At 37.1% G+C, this 26,113-nt stretch overlaps 1 protein-coding gene across 7 annotated transcripts in view; it reads right to left on the bottom strand.

Moving 5' to 3' along the window:
- The window catches only part of LOC149778438 (ras-specific guanine nucleotide-releasing factor RalGPS1-like), a 137,918-nt gene that overhangs the window by 49,909 nt on the left and 61,896 nt on the right, over positions 1 to 26,113 (bottom strand). For all 7 annotated transcript variants that reach the window (XR_016415498.1, XM_089939267.1, XM_089939268.1 and 4 more), the window contains 7 exons: positions 22,427 to 22,510; positions 18,043 to 18,132; positions 16,633 to 16,725; positions 12,171 to 12,294; positions 11,425 to 11,556; positions 4,981 to 5,074; positions 1,987 to 2,154 (listed from right to left, as the gene is read on the bottom strand). Coding sequence is in view for 6 of the 7 variants with exons in the window: in XM_089939267.1 (XP_089795393.1) it covers positions 1,987 to 2,154; positions 4,981 to 5,074; positions 11,425 to 11,556; positions 12,171 to 12,294; positions 16,633 to 16,725; positions 18,043 to 18,132; positions 22,427 to 22,510 (785 nt within the window). In the remaining variant the exon portion in view is untranslated. The remainder of the gene's footprint in view (positions 1 to 1,986; positions 2,155 to 4,980; positions 5,075 to 11,424; positions 11,557 to 12,170; positions 12,295 to 16,632; positions 16,726 to 18,042; positions 18,133 to 22,426; positions 22,511 to 26,113) is intronic.

Raw genomic sequence — 26,113 nt, 5'->3', positions numbered from 1 at the left:
AGCTACTGGCAAGCTTTCTCACATACCCACACTGGCTGAATCTGAGACTCAAACCGCTGCTGACAGAGGTGACATGGCAGTGATCTGTAACGGAGATAACTTTAGAATACTTGGCCACTTGGGGCCCCTAAGTGTAAAGTCAATGTTTTCTGTTTTGTTGTATTTTTAAACAGAATCGCTTGTTGTCTGGAATTTAACTGTCAATACCTCAGAGGTTTACTTTTTATGTTTAAACAGTAGGATAAATTTACACTGTTCAAGAGAAACTCAACAAGCTGTGCCTCTCATCAGTTTGGTGTGCAAGTTTGTTCTGATTTCTTTAAATAAAGTAAAAGCATAAACATACTGCAAAAGAAGTCAAAGAACCGTTTCTAAATGTACAGAATATACAAGACTTTCTGAAGTTATTTTTTTTATTGTCCAAATATATATGGAAATTAAACATCACTTGATCCTTGAAATGGTATTTGATTGTAAAACACTCAGGACATCTCCATCGTTCCACGAGTGGTCTTCAATCACTGGCTGTTCAAATGTCAACCAGTAATGTTGACCAGCTCTTCCACAGGGAATTGCCATCGGCATGCCAGCCGTGGCATGGTAGTGATTTCTGGGTATTTATCACGCTGTTGTGGAGTATTACTGTGGGGCAAAAGTGGAGGGGATTAAGTCCCCCACCACGATGCATAGGGTTTGACAAAATTGCATTAGCTGTATTGTAGCACAAACTTGTGTAGTCATGAGCTAAATGCAAAGCCATTAAAGGATCAAATGTAGGGCATGATGAATCTTTGTTGTACAATGATGTGATCATGATCAATTTCATGATTATTAAAGCATTAATAATTCCTGAGAAATTAACCTAAAAACACATATTTAAGCGAAGTTAGTGAAGCATAAAATATGGGCCAAAAAAACCAACCAATGAAATGAGGAAGTAATGCTCATCAAAATGCATATCCAAGTTTTATGATTAAGAATAGGATAGTATATACACAGCATCCCCGAAACCTAAGTTGTCATGAGCAAAAACTTAACATAAAGAAGTAAACCGAGATTCTGGCAGCACATGTGAATGGCGCCAGATAAGAGCTGCATGAAATATGGATCACAATAAGCTATATCTGTGATGACAGTATTTGATCAAGATGCATTCCTTCAAGTTTCATGAATCTTAGTATAATAGTATAAATAACGGGGAACAAAATAGCCAAACTATCTGGTCATGAGCTAAATGCAAAACCTTTATTGGGTAAAAATATGTAACATAGGTCACAGCAAATCTGCTTTGTGGTAAGGGTGTAGTACTGCTAGAGATGCAGAGAATCATCTAGATTTATGATTTTACCATGAAAAAAGCTCAGAAGCGGGAGGTCGTGGGTTCGAACCTTAGCCAAGTCATACCAAAGACTTACAAAAATGGTACTAACAGCTGCCTCGCTAGGCACATAGCATTAAGAGGTTAGTGTTAGGACTGGTTGGCCTGGTGTTAGGATAATGTGACTGGGTGGGACATCATGCTACCTGTCTGCAGCATGATGCCCCAGTTCTAGACATCACTATAAACTGCCACAGTGTAGACATCAGAGCATTATGACTGAAAAATTGTTAAAGCTACATTAAAAATCCTAATCACACACACACACTTGAAGAAAGCTTGTAAAATATACTTAAGAAGAAAATTAAACCCAAGTCACTGAAGCCTGAAATATGGGTAACACTGACCACTTTTGTGAGGAGGGTGTAACACTCATGACAATACATCCCCTCACCAAGGTCAACCTTATCTGTAGATAGGAATGGCCTATAATTTCACTGTATAACAAAGGCAAAAAGACTAGAATCAAGGAAATCTTCATATCACTTCAATGGCCAACAATTACATTCACTGACTAAATGACGAATCTATTTCAGGATTTACAACAGCTAACAGTTTGTCTAGTGGTCAATAGATTCATATGAAGTCCCGTCAATTAATCTGCTTACTTGGCACTAAGACTTTTAGACTTCCTGTGGGCCTGATGTCTGGATCCCCCTGCTGCCTGGGGGGTCAAAGAAGTGCGTGGTTCAGTGGAGGGTGAGGCTGGGACCTTTGCCACGTCTTCTCGGGAAGAGGACAATGACTGCAGTGGTGGCTCCATTTTCAAGGACAGTCTGTGTGTGAAAATTAACTAATGAACATTTGTACTGTGGTAAACATCTCATTACAGACATAGCTATATTTGTGCTGTGCTATACAATACATTAGCTACATCATAGACATAGCCCAGCATGTATATTTGGTACTTGAAATTTATTCATTTAATTTACACATGAAATAATTTACACAAATACTTTGACAGTTAAACCAAAAAAATGATATTTGCAACACTTAATAAAAGTGGTTTAGATTTTGCAAACTTTCTGAGACTTGTATAAAAACAAAATAAAATGTTAGATTAAGTTAATGTATTTATTTTGATGCAAAAGGATAGGCACAAGGAAAGCAATTTTTTTAGCAAATTACATTAATCCAAGAATAATCACCCAATCACATTAACAATAAAAATATAAGCCCTACTACTTCCCAAATCCAGTCCTCCCAAAGATGAAAATTCATCTTTCTGTCTGTAATATACAAAGGGAAATTACTCCTGTTATTACCTACCCTTGCCACTTACAGGTAGCGCTAGTTTAAAGCTGAGTGTAACATCATGTAAAAGGATGCTTACATTGCAGGGAGTTTGGGAAGGTATTAAAGTAATGTGATCGGTTAAGTATTCTAGGAGAAACATAATTTACTAAAAATATCTACTTTCTCCTTTGAATACGTTCCCCGATCATGTTAACAATAGGAAAATTGGTAACAGGTAGAGGAAATTTTGAGCATCCAGCCCATATCCCAGGTAACCTTTGAAAGGAGAATATTAGACTCCGCAAATGAAGATTAACCTACTCTCCTACATGTGAGCAGGACAACCAGAGTGACATGGATTACATCTGGAAAGAAGAAAAAATTAAATCTTCTTACCTCATAAAAGTTTTCAGCAAAAATTGCCTAGGGAGTTCATCTAGAGCTTGTGCTAAGTCAACTGGGTCTGGCAGCCATTTGTGTGGCTGATACCAGGTTTAACAGATCCAAAGTACTATACTTACTGTATATATTAGGACACAATACAATAATTTTTTTCCTATCCAAGAACTTATGGTGAAACTTTTTTCACCAAGGTCATATATCCCAAGACATAAGAAACAAAATAAATTTTTATTGAATTTGTCTCTCCCTCCCTGCACACTACAATAAAATAGATGAACAAAATGCTTATTTGATAATAAAATGAAAGAAATTAACCTTGTTTTGTTATCATTTATTCCTCTCTCTTTTTCATCAGGAGCATTAAAATGTATATCCTTGAACTCTCTAAATGTAGCGTAGGCATCCATACTGTTGCATGTATAGTTTGTCAAATAACACATGACACATTGTTCATTGACGTGAACATAGAGAAACAAATCATGTTTGGTTGTACTCAAAAGGTTTGAATATGTTATCCAGCTGAAAACTGGATTCAACAAAATTGCTTTTATTTAAGTCTGGTACTGACTTTCTCTGAAGAAAGGTTCTTTGTTTTTATTGAATATTGTAGTCAGCTTTCTTTGATGAAGGGTGCATACGTTATTGTTGTTGTTGTTGTGGGGTTTAACACCATTTTTCAGCACATGATAAGCTATGTATGGCGGCCAGTAATAATGGTGGAGGAAGAACCCAGGAGGATTTAATTCTGAGTGAAAAAATATTTTACTTACCATCCACAAATAAATAAAATAAAAAAATCATCAGATGGTACATTTTGCCGCCAATAAAGAAAACAAATTGCAATTTGTGACACTGGCGAAGCCCTGTGCAATTCCTGAATAAACTTTTTACACATTTTTCGTACTTTTAAGTTGTTGTTGTTGTTGCTGTGGGGTTTTAACGCCATTTTTCAGCACACGATAGGCTATACATGGCGGCCAGTATTAATGGTGGAGGAAGAACCCGGAAAACCCCGGAAAGAACCACCGACCCACAAGAAGCTACTGGCAAGCTTTCTCACATGCCCACATTGGCTCTTAGACTTGAACCACTGCAGACAGAGGTGAGATGGCAGTGATCCGTAACGAAGAGCGCTTTAGACCACTCGGACACTCGGGGCCCCCGTACTTTTAAGAAGAAAAAAATATTTTTTTTGTGTACAAGAAAAATACATATCAAATTTCAGAAGCCACTCCAAGATCATCTTGTATTATTCATGCGCGATCTCTTCCCCAAAATGATAATAAACTTTTTACGTTTTTTTTCTTCATCCTTCAGGGAAATAATTTTTTTTGTGTAAGAGAAAAATACAAGTATATGAAGTTTCAGGAGCCACACCACAACCGTGTTAAATCCAAATTCCTGTTATAATGAAGCATGCTATAGCAGGGTCACACTGTATTTCTAAAATCAGGCAGCTTGTCAATTCCCTACCTTAAGTTGCCTAGTTTTGTCTGCATACTAGGGAGGTTTCAATACAGCACTCACTGACTATTTGCAATTTCAGACTACAGTTGATATTAGTGCATACAGGTAAGATCAAGCTAACAGAATGATTCTTAACCATACAGTGACCATTTCAAATCATTTTTCATTACATGGTATCCACTTTTCTTACTCCTGGTGGCTACCCACTTTTGATCTGCTACTGTAGATCAAAATATGAACGTTAATGAAATGCAATGCAACAGCAGTTTACAACCGAAGTTTAATTAAATGTGCCACACCATATACATTTGTTTTTACTGGCTGACCTGGAGCAGAGGACAGCATGATGCTGCCATCAATGAGCTATTGAAACCAATCAAATCTGAGGAAGACATACAACTCGTGGGCATATTTGATTCAGTTGTCACCTTGTTTAAGAAGGTATCAGAAAATAAGCAACAGAATGCATGACAAGCAATGCCATTTCTGAGACTTACTTGTAATTGTCATCCTCTACAAACTTCTGAAGCTCCTCAATGTAGCGGACTGATTTGAGGTAATTCTGAACATGCTCCAAAACTTCTAGATGATCTAAAATAGGAGAAAACATTTTTTTTCAGATTACTGAAATGGATTTTATATGAGTATTGATACCCTATGAAACAAGTTCAGTAATTTCTGCCTTTCAGGATCCTTATCAACTGCTCAAGTACTTATTCTGCTGAGAAGAAAAGTAAAGCAGGAAACAAATTTACTAAAATAATGTGAATACAACTTAAATTGTCATTGCACCTCATCACAATACTTGATATTCAGCTTTCCAATCTACAAAGACTTCCTTTTTGTCAAGCCTCCATTTTTATCTAAGTAAACAAACTGAGTTTGAGATAAGGTCTTGATACATATATAACAGATGTACGGACAGATCCAAAATGGTACTATGTTGAGATGGCATTAAACAAAAATAGCTAAATTGCTACAACCAAATGGCCACGATGTCTCAATTTTCTTGGCAGGACTTACGAGATTTCATACAATAAATAAAGAAAAGCCCTATATTTACAAATAAATCAAAAAAGATGATTTTCTTTTTTTTGGACAGATAATGGAGTTAAAATACCTTTATTATAGATTGGTTAGGTATGACATATGGCTAGTTATGAACTTCTAATGGTGGTGGCTAAAGAGAGGAATAAAAGAGCAGATCAACTGGGACAAAAGATTTCAATGTTCTCAAATAAGGGAGACAAGGCATCAAGGAAGCAAGATACAAATCTAGTCCAAGCACAGCCTAAAGTTTCTTAATATATGAACGTTAATAATTGCAGGATAGCAAACTTTGACTATGACCTGCTCTTTGTGCAGTATGGTAATTATACAAACATGTGGATCTTTCCATTAAGTTTATCGCTTCTCCAAGAGGCAGAGCATAGAAACCAAAAATTAACCAAGTCGGTGAGATATAAAATATACGTAAATGTAATTCTTGTAAATTTTCATACATGTTTTTATAGATTACTAGATTAATCAGGTACTCAGTTGAAGTTATAATGTCAAGTCAGTGAGTATAACGCTCCCAATGACTCAGACATGTGAACTTTTCACGAAAATGTTGGAATTATGTGTATGAAGTGTTAAAATTAAGTAATGATTAAATTGGATTAAGAATGCTAAATTGGTGAGGATAATGCTCACAATGACTTGAACATTCTATTTCCCTACGATTTTGTCTGCCGACCTTAAGGGTGGTCAGGCAGAGTGATCACCTCTTTTCTATAAGGATTGGCAGCAAAATACATGAGCCCGTCAGTTATTACTGGAGCAGAAGGCATGCTCTTTATGGTTGTAACTGGGGAGAGGCTGAGAGGATGTATGCATATTATGACTGGGTGAATATTCTTGAAGAAATATATTTTACTAGAAAAATTGGTTTCTTCTTTAAATACATTACTCAATCATAATAACTAAGGAGAATAAGTAAAAGTGGAGGAAGGTACGTCCCTTTACCCCAGAGATATCATCTCTGGTCTGCTAAGGTATCTTAAGAAGATGTCGATCAACGGTTAAATGTTATGCTGGTGGCAACTGCTCTAACCTCATGAGCACATCTTAAAAAGCTTTTCATCGACCTGGAAGCAGGACCTGTTCAGCTGCGGATATAGGTCCCACCAGACTGAACTGGGCCTTTTGGTAGGACAGATCTGAGAGATAAAAGCTATAGAATGTGGACTCTGATGTCCATCCCACGGCTTGAAAGATGTTGGTTACATAACAGTTATGGTCAAATGTTATGGTGGTGGCAACTGCTCTAACCTTGTGAACTGATATGCATAAGAAGTTTATTTGAGCTGGGCTTATTTCTCAATATGCAGAGTGAATACCCAGAATGATTCAGTTGTTGATATTTCCTCCTGTTCTTCTGGAGAGGTACAAATAGGTGCAATCTCCCTTGATGCAGCAGCTCTGTGCTATTACAGTAGCAAGTCAAAGCCCTAACTTAGTCTTGTAGGTGGCCTTGAGCTGATGTGTCCAGACCAGATAGAGGTTTGATTACAAAAGTCTGGTTACCCATGGAAGGCAGCCAGGTTTCTGGCAATAGAAGAGGATACCGCCATGATTAAAACTGACCTGTCTTGTTGGAACTGCATGCATGTTGGATCTGCTGACAGGACATGTATTTGCCAATTCTGCCTGCCGTTGGTAATGCCATGAGGAAGCAGGTTTTGCATGAAAGATGCACCAGATATGCCATTGGAAGTGGTTAAAAAAGTGTCTTGTTCAGCCAGATTAATACCCAAGATAGGTGCTACTCTAGGCACTGGGTTAAAATTTGTGGATATGAATACTCAAAGATAGAGAGAAGGTCTGATAAGTACTTGTTTTGACTGATATCCTCTCTTCCATGGTGACGAAAGGTGTCAGCGACCATGGAGCAGTAACCTTTTATCATACCCAGTACAAACCTTCTCTCTTTGAAGAGCACCAATTAGCTATCTGCGGTATAAATGCCTTGAGAGGTAAGAGTAGTTCGTTTGTGCTGCAGTGTGTGAAAATGTGTTATTTGCTGTTGTATGTTATCAGAGTGGAAGGCCTTCTTGCTAGAGTGATTCTATCAATGACTGGTTGTGAGAACTGTTTATTTCTTGTGGCCTGTTTAATATGATCCTAATTTGCAGGTTCAGTAGCCCTGGGTAGGAATGAAACAATAGTGGTTGTTTAAGTAGACGAAGGAAAATCAGGATTTTCCTATGAGTTTCCGTTGCGAGATTGATGAGGTTGCTGACCCACAACTTCTCCAATCTGAGTGGTGCAATGAGGATAAGGACTATCTTGTTTTCTGCATCACTTTGGAATCAGAGGTGTTGAAGGGTAAGCAAATACATCCAGGTCATTCCAATCTATTGATAGAACACTGATTTGCGGAGGCTTTTTAGTCTGGGACTGAAGATACAAAGGTTTGAAGTCTGGTATTCCACCTTGTCACAAACTGGTCCACCAACATGTAGTCCCATTTGGGCAAATATCCGAGTTAAAACTGAGGGATGAAGAAACCATTCCATCTGTATTAGTTGAATGTTCCCGGACAAAGACTTGGCTACTATGTTAGGCAACCCTGGGATATGGCGAATTTCTACAATGATTTGTTGATAAAACTTCCCACCAGGATATGAGGGTCTGGGTACTTGGCTACTCCTTGCCATTTGAGATAAGTCACCACTGTAGAGTTGTCAGGCAGAATGAGAACTCCCTTGCCATTTAAATATTCTTGCCACCAGTAACATGCTTTCACAATGGTCTTCATCTCCAGAATATTGATATGCAGATGTTGTTTCTGGGGTAACCATTCATTGCTGGCTTCCCAAAAGCCTTCTGTACTTGCATAGGTACTAACTGTAATCTCAGGCTGATTTACTTGCAGAGGTATACCTGCCATGAGCCAAGTTAGGATGCCCCAATTCAGCAGATGGTGCCTTAAATGCATGCAGGTGATGAGAGGTTGGTCCAGTGGGCTAACTTTTTGCCTCCATTATGCCTCCATTGTGACAGAAGAAATATTTGCAATGGGCACATAAAAAGGTAACCTAGGACAATGAGCTACACTGCCACTTTGAGCAAGCCTAGAAGGCACAGGAATTCCCATGTGGTTAGAATTCCCTCAGTAGTAAAGAAGCCAACATGGTTTGGATTTTCAATGCCTGATCCTGAGGGAGATGAGCTATGTTGCCTATGTATGGAACTCCATACCTAGTGAACAAATTGCTGAGATGGTATTAAGTCAGATTTTTCCTTGTTGACAAGAAGTCCATGCTGGTAAGCAGTGTAAAGGTTTATCAGGTCATGTTTAGATACAACTCGCCTGAGGTTTCTGCAGGATGTCATCCAGGTAACTTAATGCTGCCACTGTAGAAATCAATTCATCAAATGAGTGAAGACCCTGGGGCTGATGCTTAGTGTCCTGAATTGGGATATAATGTAGGTTAATCGCATGAACATCTGGGAAGCCTTGTGAGTAGGGACATGAAGGAGTGTGTCTGTAGGGAGGAGAAGTATAAACCTGTGGGCCTGCACCTGTTATTTGAATAAAGAATGGGTGCAGAGCTATACCAAATGATGGTTACCTGGAAAAGAGTGACAGCAGATGATCTTAATTATAATACTACCTGTAGGAAGGTCAAGGAAGGCCTGTACAGATAGAATCACTGAAACATGGCATTCCTATGCTAAGGATGCCGTGGTAAAGGAAACTCACCTGTATGTACCAGTAATGATGTAATTATAAATATATATAAGGAGTTTCTTAAGGGCATGAAGACATGCACACATATTTTAGCCCAAACCTATAAAGTGTTCTTCAAATATAATGGAATGCTTATGCATGTAGTCATCAAAATGTTGCCTACAGAAACATGCATGAGCAAGATGCAACAGAGTAAAATGTGTATAAAAAGCTTTCCTGTACTTGTCCAACCAGAGCAAAAGCAATATAGAAATGTATACAAGTGTCTATATTACATACAAAAACTTTTACTTAAAAGATTAAAGATGCTTGCAAAGTTGGTGTAACAATATCCATTATGAGGCAAGTACCTGTAGGGAAAAAGGCACCAAATACCGCGTGTACCAGTAAAATCACTTAAGTTGGTGCCTGGAGAATATGAATGTCTTGGAATATAAACTTGCCGATATGTACCTGTTCGAAATGGAAATACACACATATTAGGAGTTTTTATAAGCACTAGAGACTTGCATTTACATAAAATAATTGTAGCCCAAACTGAATGTGAAGTTGCCTAGTCTCCCAGTACAAGTACCTAAATGTGTGATGTGTTACCAAATTGTAAAGGCAAAAAAAAATAATTGAAATATAGATGGAGTATACTTTCATCAGAAGTGGAAAACTCTTCCAACTTGCAATGGTACATCTTCCATGTAGATTCTGGCTTTTGCGAGGTTTCTTGTGACAAGAGAATGCTTCATGGTACCAGTGTAAGTAGTAACTGACAGATTCAGGCATTATGCTGCCAAGCCTTATATCTAAAGGAAGATCACTCTGCCCAACCACAATCTAGGTCGGCTGACAACTTTTATCTCTCTTAAGCTAAAAGTAGTGTCTGGGAGGGCTGGATTTGTGAGGTAGTAGCAGTTCTCCTAAGGTGTTATGATTGGGTAATGTATTTAAAGAAGAAATGGGTCATATACAATTGCTATAAATAGCAAATAAGGAAAGTGCTCTTAGTATGGAAAACCCTTCCTGAATAAATAATATGAAGTGGGAAAGCAATGATAATAAAAATGAAAAAAAGCTTTTGATTACTTTATTTTTTTATTTTTTTCATAAATCAAAAGTGTAATCCACATACAGGTAAAACATAATTTAGTGGGAAAAAAGCATAATGATTATGCCAAAAGCTTAATGGTTGGTATGTATACTACCCATCTACACCCCCCCCCACCCAAATACATACCTACCCACACACCAAACTACTTACCTATCTACCTACAGTGACAAGGCATAAGCAACATAAAAGAATAAAAAAGAGCATTCTATCATATCAAAGTCGAGGTAATCTGCTGACAATAATGTTCTTATTTAATTAATTCTTAAAAATCATTGGATTTAAAATCTGCTTGAATAGCTCTTATCCCATCCACACCTGGCAAGCTCAGCTTGTAGAGTGCCAAGACTCATAATCCAAGGGTAGTGGGTTTGATACTTGCCCGTGCCAGCAAATGGGAAAGGAACTTTCCCATTTCCTTATCATGAGACAGCAAAAATAGTGCTAAAAGTGCCATTAACCACCACCCCAAAACCCCTGCTGAAAGCCCGATTTTGCGGGGTACAATTCACAGGCTATGATTAATCTGGGTATGAAATCAGCAGTGCATTTTCATGCATCAATAATTACCTTGATTAGGTACCACTACTGTTGAGGCCTGATATGAAAAGCTTGCAGTCCACTCACCTAAACACAGTTAACCTGTCGAGACTAATCTATCACAATACACAATAAAGCTACATAACAAATTTGGCTCAAATCCTGTAATTCCCAATCAAGTAATTTTGAGGAAGCTAAATTGCTGATAGACAAACAAATGGACAGATTGATGGCCAGACTATAGGCTTTTAAACTTAACCTCTTGCTGGCCCTACATAACCACTATTGTGCTGAGGAATCATAAAACACTATAACACACATACTGAATGCATTCCCTGGCATGAAAATATAAAATACAGCTTGGATAACAAACTGACTCACCAAACACACACATTCCAACTCCCTTAAAGTGGGACACATACATATTGATGTGTGTTGACTGCTTAAGCACTTCATATTCTTCCAAACAGCTGTGCAACCAATAAAGACACATCCTACTACATATGTATAACACACAGAAAAGGTCACATCATTAGCACACACATAAAGTTTTTGAAAACTCACCATAAGATGATCGCTGGAAATCAGCAATCACCCGTAAAATGTTATTCATCTGTGACCTGCGTGGCTGGCTCTCCAAGCCTCCTGAGTGTGGATGTGCCACATCAATGTAGATCAGGTCTGTCAGATACAAGCCTGCAGCAAAACAATACCAGATATCTGATGGATTCAATACCCTGGAGGAAAGAATCTGAAGCCAAACCACGGCCTGATTCTACTCTCTAGAAATTTACAGGAAGCTACTTTAACATGTAAATCTGAATGAGTCAATATGAAATGGTCAGTAGTATTTTGAAAATTTACATATATATATCCCAAAATGTGTGTACTAGACTTTGTAAATTTATATAATGAAAGCATTTTCAGGCATATTATTGTGGTAATACTACTGTATTGATACAATCAATTATGGACACTATTGGAAAAGGCAACAGTTTATGATGCCCTGAAAGATGAAATTATAATTTCAGAACAGAGTTTCCAATCAATCAACATGCAAAGCCAATTAATTTTCATTAAAATATTTCAACATGTATAAAATTATACACGAGGCTCAAACGGGTCTCATGTGCCTCCCTTGCCTCAACTCAATGCAGTTAAATGCAATTTATAACAAGCAACACCTGATGAATCTGTTCTAAAGTAGTTATTTAAGAAATGCACAGTTAAAAAGTAAAATATGGCTAATTTTAAAAAGGTGTTTATACTTTCTGCCCTGTCTTGAACAACCTACAACGTGGGATACTGACCAAGATATGGAATACAGGGAAGACGGACATTCTCCATGTAGTCCCTCAGTCTCTGTCTGTTATTATTTTCTGAGAAAAGATCAGCCATCTTCTCATACACTGCTTTGTCCTTCTTGGATAAACACTGAAAGACATGAAAAACAATTATATAGGTACAGTACAGATTGCAAAAAATTTCAAAACCTCATGCATTGCGATGGCGACTTAATGCCATCCACTTTCGCTTCACAATTATATATAAATGCTTAGTGATGGAGGTATAAATACCAGTAAATCAGCACCATGCCTCTGCAGACACACCAATGGCAACCCCACCATGGTGGGGCTGGTTGACATTACTGATTGACATTGACAGTATGAAAAGTGCTGCTGTCGATCGGAAGAAACAGCTAGGATGGCTGGAAGCTCAATTACTTCAAGAAGTATTATGATGACAATTACTTCAAGAACTATTATGATGATTAATGACATGAGCACCATCAAAACCAGTTACACTACCATCGACAAAACAATGCTGCCTGTGATTAGTAAAATCATTTATGAAGCTGCTCAACAATGATTGTCAGGTTCAGTGATTGCAAACCTGGCAATGGGAGGTGGATTACAGTTGAGGACGTGAGTGGTATTAAACAAAATCAATAATGTATATGTGAGAATAAAAAGTCCTACCATGGCTCAGTTCAAGGATATATTTATTATTCATATCCATCAAGGGAGTCCAATCAAAAAAATAAACAGAAAGTGCAGGAAAGGTTAGGTTTTTCCTTCCATGTGAGGCTATCATGGAAGTTGAGGCAAAACAGGTAAAGAATGATCCTGGCAGTAATAGTTATCCTGCCAGTATGACAGTTGGATTTTTTAACAATGGCATCCTGGTGTAGTTTAACACTGCACGTCATTCCATCAATAGAAAGGAAATCGTATTAACTTTAGATAAACTGATGTCGCCACAACAATTACTGAACTTGCTGTAAGTGATGATTACAGGAGAACAGCTGGTCCAACTATGATGTTTATCAAAGACACATATGATAATGAAGATCATCACCAGTACTTAACAAGGCAACCTACACAACTTGTAGGTGTTAATGGGACTTTCAATGGTGGACTTGCTCAGCATAAAGGACAACTTCGTAAAGCCTCATTATGATTTTTGTGTGCAATTCCTCAGTCACATGTTTGGGTTTTGTAGCAATGTTTGCTGGGTTATTTTTGGAGCCAAACACATCGTCACTTTAACACCAAGAAATAACTCGAATGATGCAATTTGGCATAAAGCAGCTACTACTGATGGTAGAGTTGAGTTAGAAACATTAGCACTGTGGATGCCTGTGTTATCCACTTCACTTTCTACTGAATCACATTTGTTATCATTCATGCAATTGGAACTGCTTCAATGCTGTTGTTTCTGACACATACCCAACATGCACACCCACCAACTGCCACGGGCAAACAAGTACCAAACATGGTCTTACTGCACCAATAAATGTGTCCATGGCATTTCAACTTAAAAAACGAGACAATGACCAAACAGAATAAAATATTTGACCAATTACAAGTGATGGAGATTTGTTGCGATTACATAGTCATCAAGGAACATTTTGAAAAAATCTGGCTTAATTTTGAAACCAATCATATGGCATGTGCATATCACAATCTGCAATCATATGTGGACCGTCATCAAAACATTGACAGTGGTTTGCAGATTTCCCAACATGACCTCATGACGCCTGTACCTGATTTTTTATTTTTCACTGGAACACCTGGAGTTGTTCAGGCAATCCATTGTCATGTAATTTCATGCAAGGGTATGTGCGGCTAGTGCTAATTACAGATGTTATGCTGTGATACGTTCAGACTAGACTCTTTTGTTGGAGGATGTTGGTGGCTGAATAAGGGTTATTAATGCATCTATGTAAAATTCATAATTAAACCAGTTACATATTTTAATAATAATGTCCTATCACAGAGTGAAAGCCAGCTAAAGTGAGAGTCAGCTGAAACAAATAAACACAATCATAAACAATTGTGGTGTTGTTACACTTAAACTTTCTCCAGCAAAATTTACTGGAAATGTCCCTGTGTGGTAGACCCAAACACAGCACACTCAGCTTATTGCAGCCTACCACATTAATACCTCAGTGACATTAAAAATAAAAGCGACACAAATACAAAAGACTGGTGGAATATTTCCATTCCCTGCAGCAATTCCAGCATTGTTTGCTGCAGCAGCTCCAGCGATTGCAAAACCTGTGGCATTAAAGGCTGTTGGAACTGAATCAGGAACAACACTAAAAATGGCAGTTGGCCTTCGATTGCCAGAAACAAGTTGCCAAAGACCAAAAGGCAAAGGGGCCCCCAAGTGGCCGAGTGGTCTAAAGCGCTCTCTGTTATGGATCACTGCCATCTCACCTCTGTCTGCGTGCATTCGAGTCTAGGATTCGGCCAATGTGGGTATGTGAGAAAGCTTGCCAGTAGCTTCTCATGGGTCAGTGGTTCTTCCCGGGGTTTTCCTGGGTTCTTCCTCCACCATTAACACTGGCCGTCATGCATAGCTTATCCTGTGCTGAAAAATGGCATTAAACCCCACAACAACAACAACAACAAACAGGCAAAGGTCTTTGACTACATGGTTGCAGAAGATCACACCAATGAACAATCTTGATTTACTCGAGATGGTTAAATCAATCAGACATTTTCCTGGTGTCTATATGAGAAATGAACTTGCATGGTGTCATTCACACGTGAAATCAGCACCATCAAACTGCATTTGACAACAGGATCTGGCACACACTGGGTTGCATATGTAGTAACACTTCAGCATTGTTTGATTTTGACTCATATGGACTAGCATGGTGAATGTGGACAAGAGTCATCTACCACTGTTTTATTGAACTATACAGCTCAAACACAACTGGATGGTCCCATATGCAGTCATCGTGTTGCTGAAGTGTTGTTTGCACTTGAGCATTCACCAACACCACAAGCACTTTTGGATTTCACATTAAAGAACATTTAATATTCTACAAGATGTCTATTAACATTTACAGATGTTACTAGGCTCGACAACATGGTGCTGATGTGGATCTAAGCTGTTTTGCCACGAGAGTGGATTTGCCTCAATTTACTAGTTGTGTTGTTGTTGATCCAGCTAAGCTTGTGATTTCTGAAGATCACAATGACAAAGTTAAAACATCAAATGTGGACATTCATGATATTATTGTTAAGTTAAAAAGGCAACTTTGCAGGAAAGGACCTGGTTGAATTCACTGACAATGGTGGAATCAGAGACAGCAGTCACTAATATCAACAGTTACCAGGCCAAGCAGTATTGCTATGGAAACCTACACAGTTACCTTATCATCATTACTAATCATCTTAGATGAAATTCAGTTCAAAGGAATCAACATTTTTCTTGATGGGTACTTAACTGTCTTTTGTGTTTGTGTTCAAGATTCAATTTTATCGTTGTATATACGTGACAGAATCTGACCATAGCAATGAGGTTGCTGAATTTACCAATGGGGTGTTGGAACAACTGGCAGTGGATGTTAAGATCAACAACAATTTCGCTTAACTTTTCGAGGAATATCTGCTCAAGTGGTGTTATAAAACCCATATTTGAACTGTCATATAATTTTACCAAGGATCAAGTAGAAAAGGCTCAATGGAACAAACCTTATGTACCAATGCTACATATTGGCCATAGAATCATTGCAAGTGCACATGAAAACACTCAACTGCTAATTGCAGCAAAAGGTACGAGTCACTCCAAAATTGTTTATGCAATTGCGACATAGCATTCACCGATGTATTCACCACAGTTAAGTTCACCATTAAATATTTTACACTCAACTGAACAAACAAAGATTCTGACTGTCATTCAGCAAGGATACACTGATGAATAACACTATATTTTAAATATTTTATATTTCAAATCTGTCAGCCAATGCTGTTATAGCCACTGAAGCTTGTACCAAAGCATCCAATGCTGATATCCGAACAATACATCATATTGCATGATCAAAGTTTTCATCATGTATGCAGCAGTACAACAAAACAATATCATAATGATCCTAAGGATGTTCTACCTAAATTGTCAGATATATTCAGCAAGATATGATGTAGAAACTGAATTGTTTCATAAAAAGTGGTAAAAAAAGATGAACAGCAAATGAAACAATCACAAATCTGAGCTAGGTAGGTTGTGCATTTTGTCAAAGGTTTACATGTACATAAGTAACCATCAGTTGTAAAGGTCAGTGGAAAGGTTTTGAGTTTCAAATTATTTGGATTAAACACCATTGTTTAGAAGTATTGATAAATGCTGCAGCCTTATGTGGGGTGTTAGATTTAGCTTACAAGTATTGATAAATGCTGCAGCCTTATGTGGGGTGTTAGATTTAGCTTACAAGTATTGATAAATGCTGCAGCCTTATGTGGGGTGTTAGATTTAGCTTACCAGCCATGTCTTTGACAGTCTGAAGATTGCTGCACTCTGCAAGGCGGAGACAACAGCCATCACTGCATGCAAATTATTCAGTTCTAACAATTTCTGAAAAAAAAAGGTATTACAATTAGGCTTGGAAATGATCTCCAATTTTTAACTGAAGTACTGTGTATGGCACATTATCTGCCCAACTTATGTTGAATAGTCCATTACAAAGGCCCTAGTATGGTATGGTTAACTCAGGGGATTACTAATCTAGGGGTCTCAATAACTAGTTAGTACAACCTGGAGAGTTTTCCTTCAACGTCTTTTCAAGGACTTATGTTTTCAATGAGTAATTTTTCTTACATAAACTGAACTATTCCATATGTTACTTAAATAGGCACAAGTAAAAGCAAAATACAACTGTGCCAACACAGCAAATGGACGCTATTCAATCTGGTAATTACCACTGCCATGTGTATTTTGCTCCACCCAATTTTATCCTACTTTACTTTTTTTATTATTTATTCTATGACAACAGATAATTTCTATGACAAAACCAATACTTTTATTTCATTTAGATTTTTCAAGGCAAGACCCAAATTCAAAGATATTTTGTGGCTGCATGCTTGACCTTAGGTAACGGTAAGTGATCTTAAAATAAACAATATGCAGAAACCATTATTTTCTTATTTGATATTCCATAACTGTCACCTCAAACTTTTTGATCCCAGAATCTACAGGTTCCTTTATTTACTTTAAATACAACTCATTCACAAAAGGTTTGGTCAAGGAATTTACTCTATAACAAAAGTTACTGCACAAAAACAATTTTTACTTTGATCAATGAGTCCAAAATGATACTGAAGTTATTGTACAAAAAACACTTTTTTCTGTCGAAGTGACCTCGATATTTGACCTTTTGAGTAAAAAATCAATAGGCTTCTTCCTTACTCTAATTGAAGCCATTCACACGTGAGACCGGTCTGTGATGCAAAACTCAAATTAATGTGCAAAAATTATTTTACTTCCATCAGTCACAGCAACCTTGACTTCTGACCTTGTGACCATGAAATCAACAGACTTTGATTTTACCCCAAAAGCTACTATCCACAAAAGTCTTGTCCATATGTGGTACAAAACTATTACTATTTTGCACAAACCATATTTATTTCAGTGACCTTGACTTTTGACTCCAAAATTAAGTGTTCTGCTTGAACCTATCTCCCCAAGGCTCACAAAAGCTGGACATTATTCAACTCGTTTCATATATTCAATATTAAATCGTTACCATTTGAGATCCTCTATTTATATACCGAGTTGGCATTCTAGTTTTATGTATCCTTCATGCATAAAAAGATGTTGAGCTATGACAGCTTATCAAGTCCTTACTCAGAAAGATTTTTAACAATCCAATCTTCAACCATATGTATGTCATACCTTTGCAATTTTAATAAAATGAGCTAGCACATCAGCTCTAGTCTTCAATGTTTGTGTACTCAAGATCTCCCTCTGGACCCAAAAGTTGACCTATGTAAGAAAGGAAAAAGTGTTTATGAGACTATTAAAGACATTATATTATGTAATACACAGAGGAATACTTCAATATTATGCAAATATACAACAGAGAAAATATGAACTGATGAAGTTAAGCAAATTCAAATTCATAATCACAATTTATAACAATATTCCTCCTGGGCACATATGAGCATCAGTTATGAAAATGTCCTGTTCAGTAAGGAGTCTGTGATCATCATGTAAACCTTTTAACTATGATGTTACCATAAAACCAGTCCTCAGTTTGACTAACATGATCATCATGTAAACCTTTTAACTATGATGTTACCATAAAACCAGTCCTCAGTTTGACTAACATAATCATCATGTAAATCTTTTAACTATGATGTTACCATAAAACCAATCCTCAGTTTGACTAACATGATCATCATGTAAATCTTTTAACTATGATGTTACCATAAAACTGGTCCTCAGTTTGACTAACATAATCATCATGTAAATCTTTTAACTATGATGTTACCAAATACCAGTCCTCAGTTTGACCAATATAAGTATTAGGTTAATTCTACACATAAGACATTTGGCTTGTCAATTTTAAGTCAGACTTCAAATTCAGCCAACAAGATCCCTGGATTCAAAATTCAAACTGAAATCAAGACACAAATTCTGATGGTAAAACTCAGGCCAAATGTAAGAACACTAACCATGGAAATAGAAATGTGTTGTACTACAGCGGTCACAATTGTATCTGCCTGATATACGAAGAGAATGATCATGCTGTGCATTCTATATATGCAGTAAAATCCGACTTCAAAGTAATGTTGCCACTGTTCATGAACTTGTCAAAAATATAATACATATGGCTTAAACATTCTCATTCAAGGCAATATAATGTAATAAGTTTTGTTCTGTTACACGCACCTAGTATCTCTTAATGGGTTGTTCCACTTCCCGATCCTACCTATGCAAATTACCATAATGGGCTCACCCACAGCAGCATTAAAACATATATCCCTAGATATTGTCAGTCAATTAAGTAATATGCGAAATGGTGGTGTATAGCTGACCTCTTTGCCTTTAATTGCCACTATTTAAACTGCCCAAGGGATAGTTTTACATCAGCTCCAATCACGACTGTTTATACATGCTACATGTAATGGGCATATACTGATAGTGGTGGTGGGTTTTGTTTTGTTTTTGTTTTATTTCATTTTTTTAAGATTACTGAAAATTGTGTCATTTTTAAACAAAACCAAGTCAGGAGGTATGGGAGTACAAAATCATATTTTCAGCATGACACAATGCTTCAATTTCATTAAAATTGAATCTCAATTTCATGTAGTCACAGTCGTGGTATTATTTATTTATAACACAGGGGTTCGTATCGCTGCTTACAATTTAACTGTCCATCATTCATATAAGTATAAAATAAGATAATATATATATATGACTTACAGTTTAATTATAAGCAACAATATAAGCCTCGTTGATTTAGATTGTGGTGTGTCAGGTATGTCAACATCATGAAAAAACATTTACACATATCATCAGTGCAATCAATGTTTCCTCAGGCAAATAAAAATTTTCTTTTGACAAGCCTGATGGGCACCTCACTTAGAATATGGGATAGGCCTGATCTAAAATTTGAGGGGCCCAGTCGTTGGTCTATCAGATTTTTTGAGCACTGGAACAAACATTGTCAACTCATGGAAAAATTATATCATGAACATAGCGTAAAATTTTCAATCAGTTTTAAAGAAATGTAGATGATACCTGAATTAGGTATATTTATTAACATTTCAGGATGCTGATGTAAAATTTTACTTAGATGCAGACATCCTGGCGACTTTCACGCATATATTAACTAACAATAACCACATTAGGCTTCTTTTTCATCTGTATTTACCACAAGTCTTTCACATAAAAAGACTGTCTTTTTATCTCGGCAACATGAACAATTGGTTAATCTTGATATTATTGGACGTATGAACAGCTATTTATAAGTCAATATAAACTTTCCAAAACTTTCAAAAAGAACAACATATTCATTTAATTCATGAATAGTATACAATACCTTATCTGTTTATAATAATAATAATAATAATAACAACAACAACAACAAAAACAACAATGAAAATGACATTTGGTGCATGGTTATTGTTCAAAACAAAAATTTGAAAGGTGAACCAACAACAGACTGGCTTTTATTAACAGGTTTGACTGCATAATGTAACAAGAGTCCTCTGAAGGGACTGTCGCTCTACTGGGTGAAAATGATTTCCAAGAGTAAGACCATTTCTTCCTTTTGTCACTTATATACTCAGTTTCAGTATTTGTTACAATCATAAACAGCAATAAACCTATGTACAAAGCATAGATTACAGCCTTTTCAATTAACTTAAAGAAATGTATGAATACCACAACATTTATTATTTTAAGGTATTATAAAAAAACATTCAGATTTTTAAATGTTTGCAAATCCCCTTTTGTTGATGGTAAAACTGCTCATCTTCAAATGTCAGAAATTTTTACTACATCCAATTTTTAGATTTCAACTTTTGGTCAGGTCCTGGTGTAAGGCTTTATGTAGAAAAAATATAAGTATGTAATAATGAGACCCTATAAAATCAAAAAAATTATATCTGGAAATGCTTTTTTCAAAATACTTTTAGCATAGCTAATATAAGGTACAGTCATTAATATGAAAAGTCTACTTTTAATTGCATTGGTTAGAAAGGGACTTCAGAGTTGGCTAGGATTTACATAGGTCTAGCATGTATGAATGAGTGTGATCATAAACACAAACATTTTACCCATGCTAATAATAAAATGTAGGTCACTGTGATTGTCTTTGGTTTTCTGGGTGTGGTAGCAACAGAGATGCATCCAATTATCAAATTTCTTTGGAAAATAAACAACACCCAATAAATGAACATTTAACACAAAATTGTAACAATGTAACTTTAGCATGAAATACAGGTCAGAGACCTATTTTTGCAAAAAGTTTGTTTGGTACGTTGTTATGGGTTTAACACCATTTTTCAGCACATGATAACTGCCAGTTTATTTGGTGGAGGAAGAATCTGGAAGAACCACCAACCCATAGGAAGCTATTGGCAAGCTTTCACAAGCACCTGAGACTCGAAATCACAAGAATAGAGGTTTGATTCAGTGACCTGTAACAGTGAGTGCCCAAGACCACTCAGCCACCCAGTGCCCCAAAAAGGATGTAGTGTATACAAAGACGTGCCCATGGACAACATGCAAAAACTTAACCATAGACAGTATAAGATCAAATATAGGTCATATGTTGCAAGTTGGTGATGCAAAAACATAGCCCAAGTTAGTGAAAAGTGGGACAAATGAGCCACTTTAAAGATGAGGGTGTAGTACTTATCAAGATGCATCCTTTCACTAAGTGTCTTTCTTTGTAGTAAGGATGTGATACTAATAAGAGCTGCATACAATTATTAAGTCTGATTATTTTAGCATCAACTGAGCTTGACAAACAATGTACACAGTAAGTCCCCTTCAGTAACCTCCCCAGGAAGTATCTGCCTTTAAACCCACTCCAAACTGTTGCCAAGGACCTAGGAAGAAAGAATGGTTGACATTCAAAGAGGGCAGACAGGCATTTTTTGTGCTTTTTCTTGTGCCAACACTCATGCTGGGGCTTGTACAATAACTCACCTCTACATGGAGAGGAACTAAAAATGTTTCTTTTCATTATGAAATGACTACTTAAGGTATATAACAAATATGTCATCAATACAGTAACTTGATTTGGGTGCATGTATTGGGTCTTGCTTGACAGCAGGAGAACATCAATACAGTAACCAGATCTGGGTGTGTGTATTGGGTCTTGTTTGACAACAGGAGAACATCAATACAGTAACTAGATCTGGGTGTGTGTATTGGGTCTTGTTTGACAGCAGAACATCAATACAGTAATTAGATCTGGGTGTGTGTATTGGGTCTTGTTTGACAGCAGGAAACCATCAGATCATGCTAAACTATATTGGTCGGATGAGACCAAATATCCCTCTGCTATCAAAAACACTGGATAAAAGCATCAATATCAGTTTACAAAACAGATAATCTGTATTTAATTCATGAAACAATAAATTTGCTCTGGTCCACACACTTGTGATCTTTAAAGTCTCCATCTGCCATGTCTGAGATCAGCTGAAAGCAGACCACAAAGCTGTTACCGCTATCCTCTGCCCATGTCCAAGTCATGCAGAAAGTTATAACTCTGAGACCTTTGTCCTAATGAAAGGACATAACTATATCATCATCAACTTACATGATTAAATCTCCGGGTGAATGCAACAACATTGGGTGCTTTTATAAGTTTTTCTTTTGTTGTCCAGGCGCAGGAAGTGAGTTCCTGTGAAGGGAAAAATAATACAACTGCTGCTTTAAGTATCTCAAAAGTAACTTAAGAAAACTGTTTCCCAAAAGAACTATTTTTTATCTATTTTATACACTTATACTTGACTTAATAAAGCCATAAGCTTCACCATATTCTTACTGTAGCTTAATCATATATATTAAAATGAAACTGAATATGTAACATGTTAGTAAATTGTTAACATCCTTGATTGCAACATGCTTAACCAATTAATAACACCTTTATAATTAATTACTGACATAAGATAATATCTACTTCAAATAATGATGAATTAGATGAAAAATGAGCGATGTTGTGAAGTCACAAAGTAAAGTTCAGGCAAAGTCAAGATCACATTTGAAGTATATTTGAGCAAAATCACAAGATATATTATTACACCTGAACTGCCAACTTTTGTAGTCCTTAAGCTGAGGAAGAATATTGTTGAAGAAAAGGATGTGACTTTTCATGAATGGTTCAATGTAATTTTTTGATCCAGTAACCATCCTAAATGAACAGGATGAAATAGCATTAATCAGCCGCCATCTGGTTACTGACTTTACAAACATATCAGTTATTCCAAATTTCCTCTGACCCTTGAAACCCAATTTTTTATATTTGGACATTTTATGTTGGGGTGTAGAGTCCATTCACTATCGAAAAGTTGGATTTTGCCTACACCATTTGATTACCTGCATGAAATCAATAGAAATATGATTTATTTTTTCAGAAATTGCGATTATAGCATTCATCCTATTTTCAATCCACTGACAGACGAGACAAAAGTACATCGTTGCTGAAATTTTACCTGGATCTGGTCATCTGCATTCCATGTAATGTGACTATACAACTCTCGTAACCTACACGTCAATGACATCAGAGGTCATACAGTCATGTGATATCAACAATAAACAATTTCTAGTGTTGCTGTAGGAAAACAAATCAAACATATAACTGACAGTCACATAATTTTTATAGAAAAATGAAAAAACAAACTTCTCAAAATATTTATTGTGAAAACAACCAAAAATCTCTAAATGTTCCAGCAATTTGAAGAAAACTAGATTCACTATGCAGACAGCACATTTCAATGTGGTTGTCACATGACACACAAAAAAAACAAGCGTCGCTGACACATGCTCGGTAATTCATGAAAATGGTTTTCTCCAACCTGCTGCGATACGAACAGGTTTCTGGTCATTGTTCTCAAAATAAATATGTTGAGAATTAAGTGTGCATTATATTTATTTACAAACATTAAATGACTTCTATATAATAGGTCCAAATTCTATGTACTTTGGAAATTTGTTTATTTTGATATTACATGACTATATGATCTCGATGTCATTGACATGCTGGTAGCAAGATTTGTAAAGTCATGTGACTTGGGATGCAAATGGCCAGATCCAGGTCAAATTTCAGCAATGATGTGGATTGCCTCTCACCGGATTAAATACATGATTGAATGCTATGCCCACGATGTTTGAGAAAAAAAATCATATTCCTATCGATTTTATGCAGGTATATCTCAATGAAAGGTCGCTAATAAGCGGCTAGCCCATGCCGACACCAAATGGTGTTGGCAAATTCCAACTTTTCGATAGGGAATGGACTCTGATGGACTCTGATCCTACACCCCAACATAAATATCCAAATATCAAAAATGGGGTGACAAGGGTCTGAGGAATCTCGGACTATATATCAGTGTGAGAGCTTTTCAAAGATTATACACAGTAACATACAATACAGTAATGAAGAACCCAAGATATAAGATAATGTTGACAACAGCATCTCTGCTATTGTATAATATGCATATTTTTTAAAGAAGAAAATTCTTACATTTCAAGAAGGGATTCAAATACCCCACTGATATCGTTTCTAACAAAAGTGTGCTTACAATGATTGGCCAAAATGCACATCTTCTGATGTTGAGCACAGCAATCAAAAGAAAACTGCAAAAGTAGTTGCTTTCACATTGATATTTCATATAATGCATTGAGCTTTAAGTCAATAAGGGCATGAACTCTCACAAAGAAGGTTAGGCCATATGTTGTGCCATCAGTAATGGGACAAGTGGAAAAAAATGTCAGTCAGATGTACCAAAGATCCAAGGTAGAAAGAGAAGCAATAGTGAGACCTCCACAAGGTGGCTATTATGTCATTCAAAGAGGTGTAATTCAAACAGGACCAGGATGAAGTAATAGTCCTAAAATCTTTATTTCTCATGAAACAGATTCCCACTCAGTAAATGGACTGACAAGCTCTACTGATAGTGAGCACAATCCACGCTAAGTAGTGGCCACCAAAATATCAGAGAAACCCTTATAAGGCAGAAAGAGATGCTTCTGACCCTTCCTTTTCCCTTTAGAAGAAGCCAAATAACAACTTATGGCTCTAACTTGGCAAAAGAGTCTTGATCATCTTCAGAAAAGATACAGGGGATCCGAGTGGCTGAGTGGTCTAAAGCGCTCTCCATTGTGGATCACTGCCATCTCACCTCTGTCTGCGTGGGTTCGAGTCTAGGATTTGACCAATGTGGGTATGTGAGAAAGCTTGCCAGCAGCTTCTCGTGGGTTGGTGGTTCTTCCCAGGGTTTTCCTGGGTTCTTCCTCCACCATTAGTACTGGCCGCCATGCATAGCCTATTGTGTGCTGAAAAATGGCGTTAAAACCCCACAACAACATCAACAACAATAAATCAGCACAGATACAACTGCGACTGGGGATCTCAATAGGAAGTGGAGCTACTAAAACTTTCTGAGTCTTAGCCATAAACCCAGGCTGGCAAGGAAGAGAAACCGAATCATGATTACAATTTAAGCATAAACAACCCTTTTCTAAGGCAAGAAGATTGCTTTTCCTTGCATCTTGGCCTGTTTCAAAGGGCCTAGAGCTGCTGCCAGGGATATATGTTGTCCTCCATGGAAGAGAAAAGGTCTCCAGAGAGTGTCTTCATCTCCAAGAGGCACATATTTGAAAAGATTACTGCTGTGGTCCGATGCCTCTAAGGCTTCATCCCTGCAGAGTTAAGCTCTGCAGAAAGCAACACATGGAAAGCACATAATGCTAAATCTTCACTGCAGCCTCCCTAGCAAATGATGAAGTACCACTGAGACAATGAATCCAATTTTAAGAGACTGAAGGAGGCCACCACAAAGTTTGTGCTATGGGGTTTAACGCCATTTCCAGACAAAAGATAGGCTAAAAATAGCAGCCAGGATAACTGGTGGAGGAAGAACCTGGGAAAACCCCAGGAAGAATCAGTGACCCACAAGAAGCTTCTGGCAAGCTTTCTTAAGTACCCACATTAGACAAGCCTGAGACTCGAACCCACAGAGACAGAGGTGAAATGGCAATGATCTGGAAAGGTGAGCACTTTAGACTATTCGGGGGCCCTGCCACCATAAAGAGATGCATGTGAAGCTATTATTACAATAGTAAGCTCCAAGGCCTTGAAGATTTTAACTGGAAGGATATCACAGGTCCCAGCTGATATTCCCCTTTGTCATGCCTGAGAGTCCAGGTGGGGCTTTAGGAACCAAACTGTCAAACAGACTCAATAGCTTGAGGCAGACACAAGTGGCCAAAGCATAAAAGAGGG

This window comes from Sinohyriopsis cumingii, chromosome 17 (assembly GCF_028554795.1).
Source record: "Sinohyriopsis cumingii isolate HCF-2022 chromosome 17, ASM2855479v2, whole genome shotgun sequence".
NCBI lineage: Eukaryota > Metazoa > Mollusca > Bivalvia > Unionida > Unionidae > Sinohyriopsis > Sinohyriopsis cumingii.
This window is presented reverse-complemented; position numbering and strand designations above follow the sequence as displayed.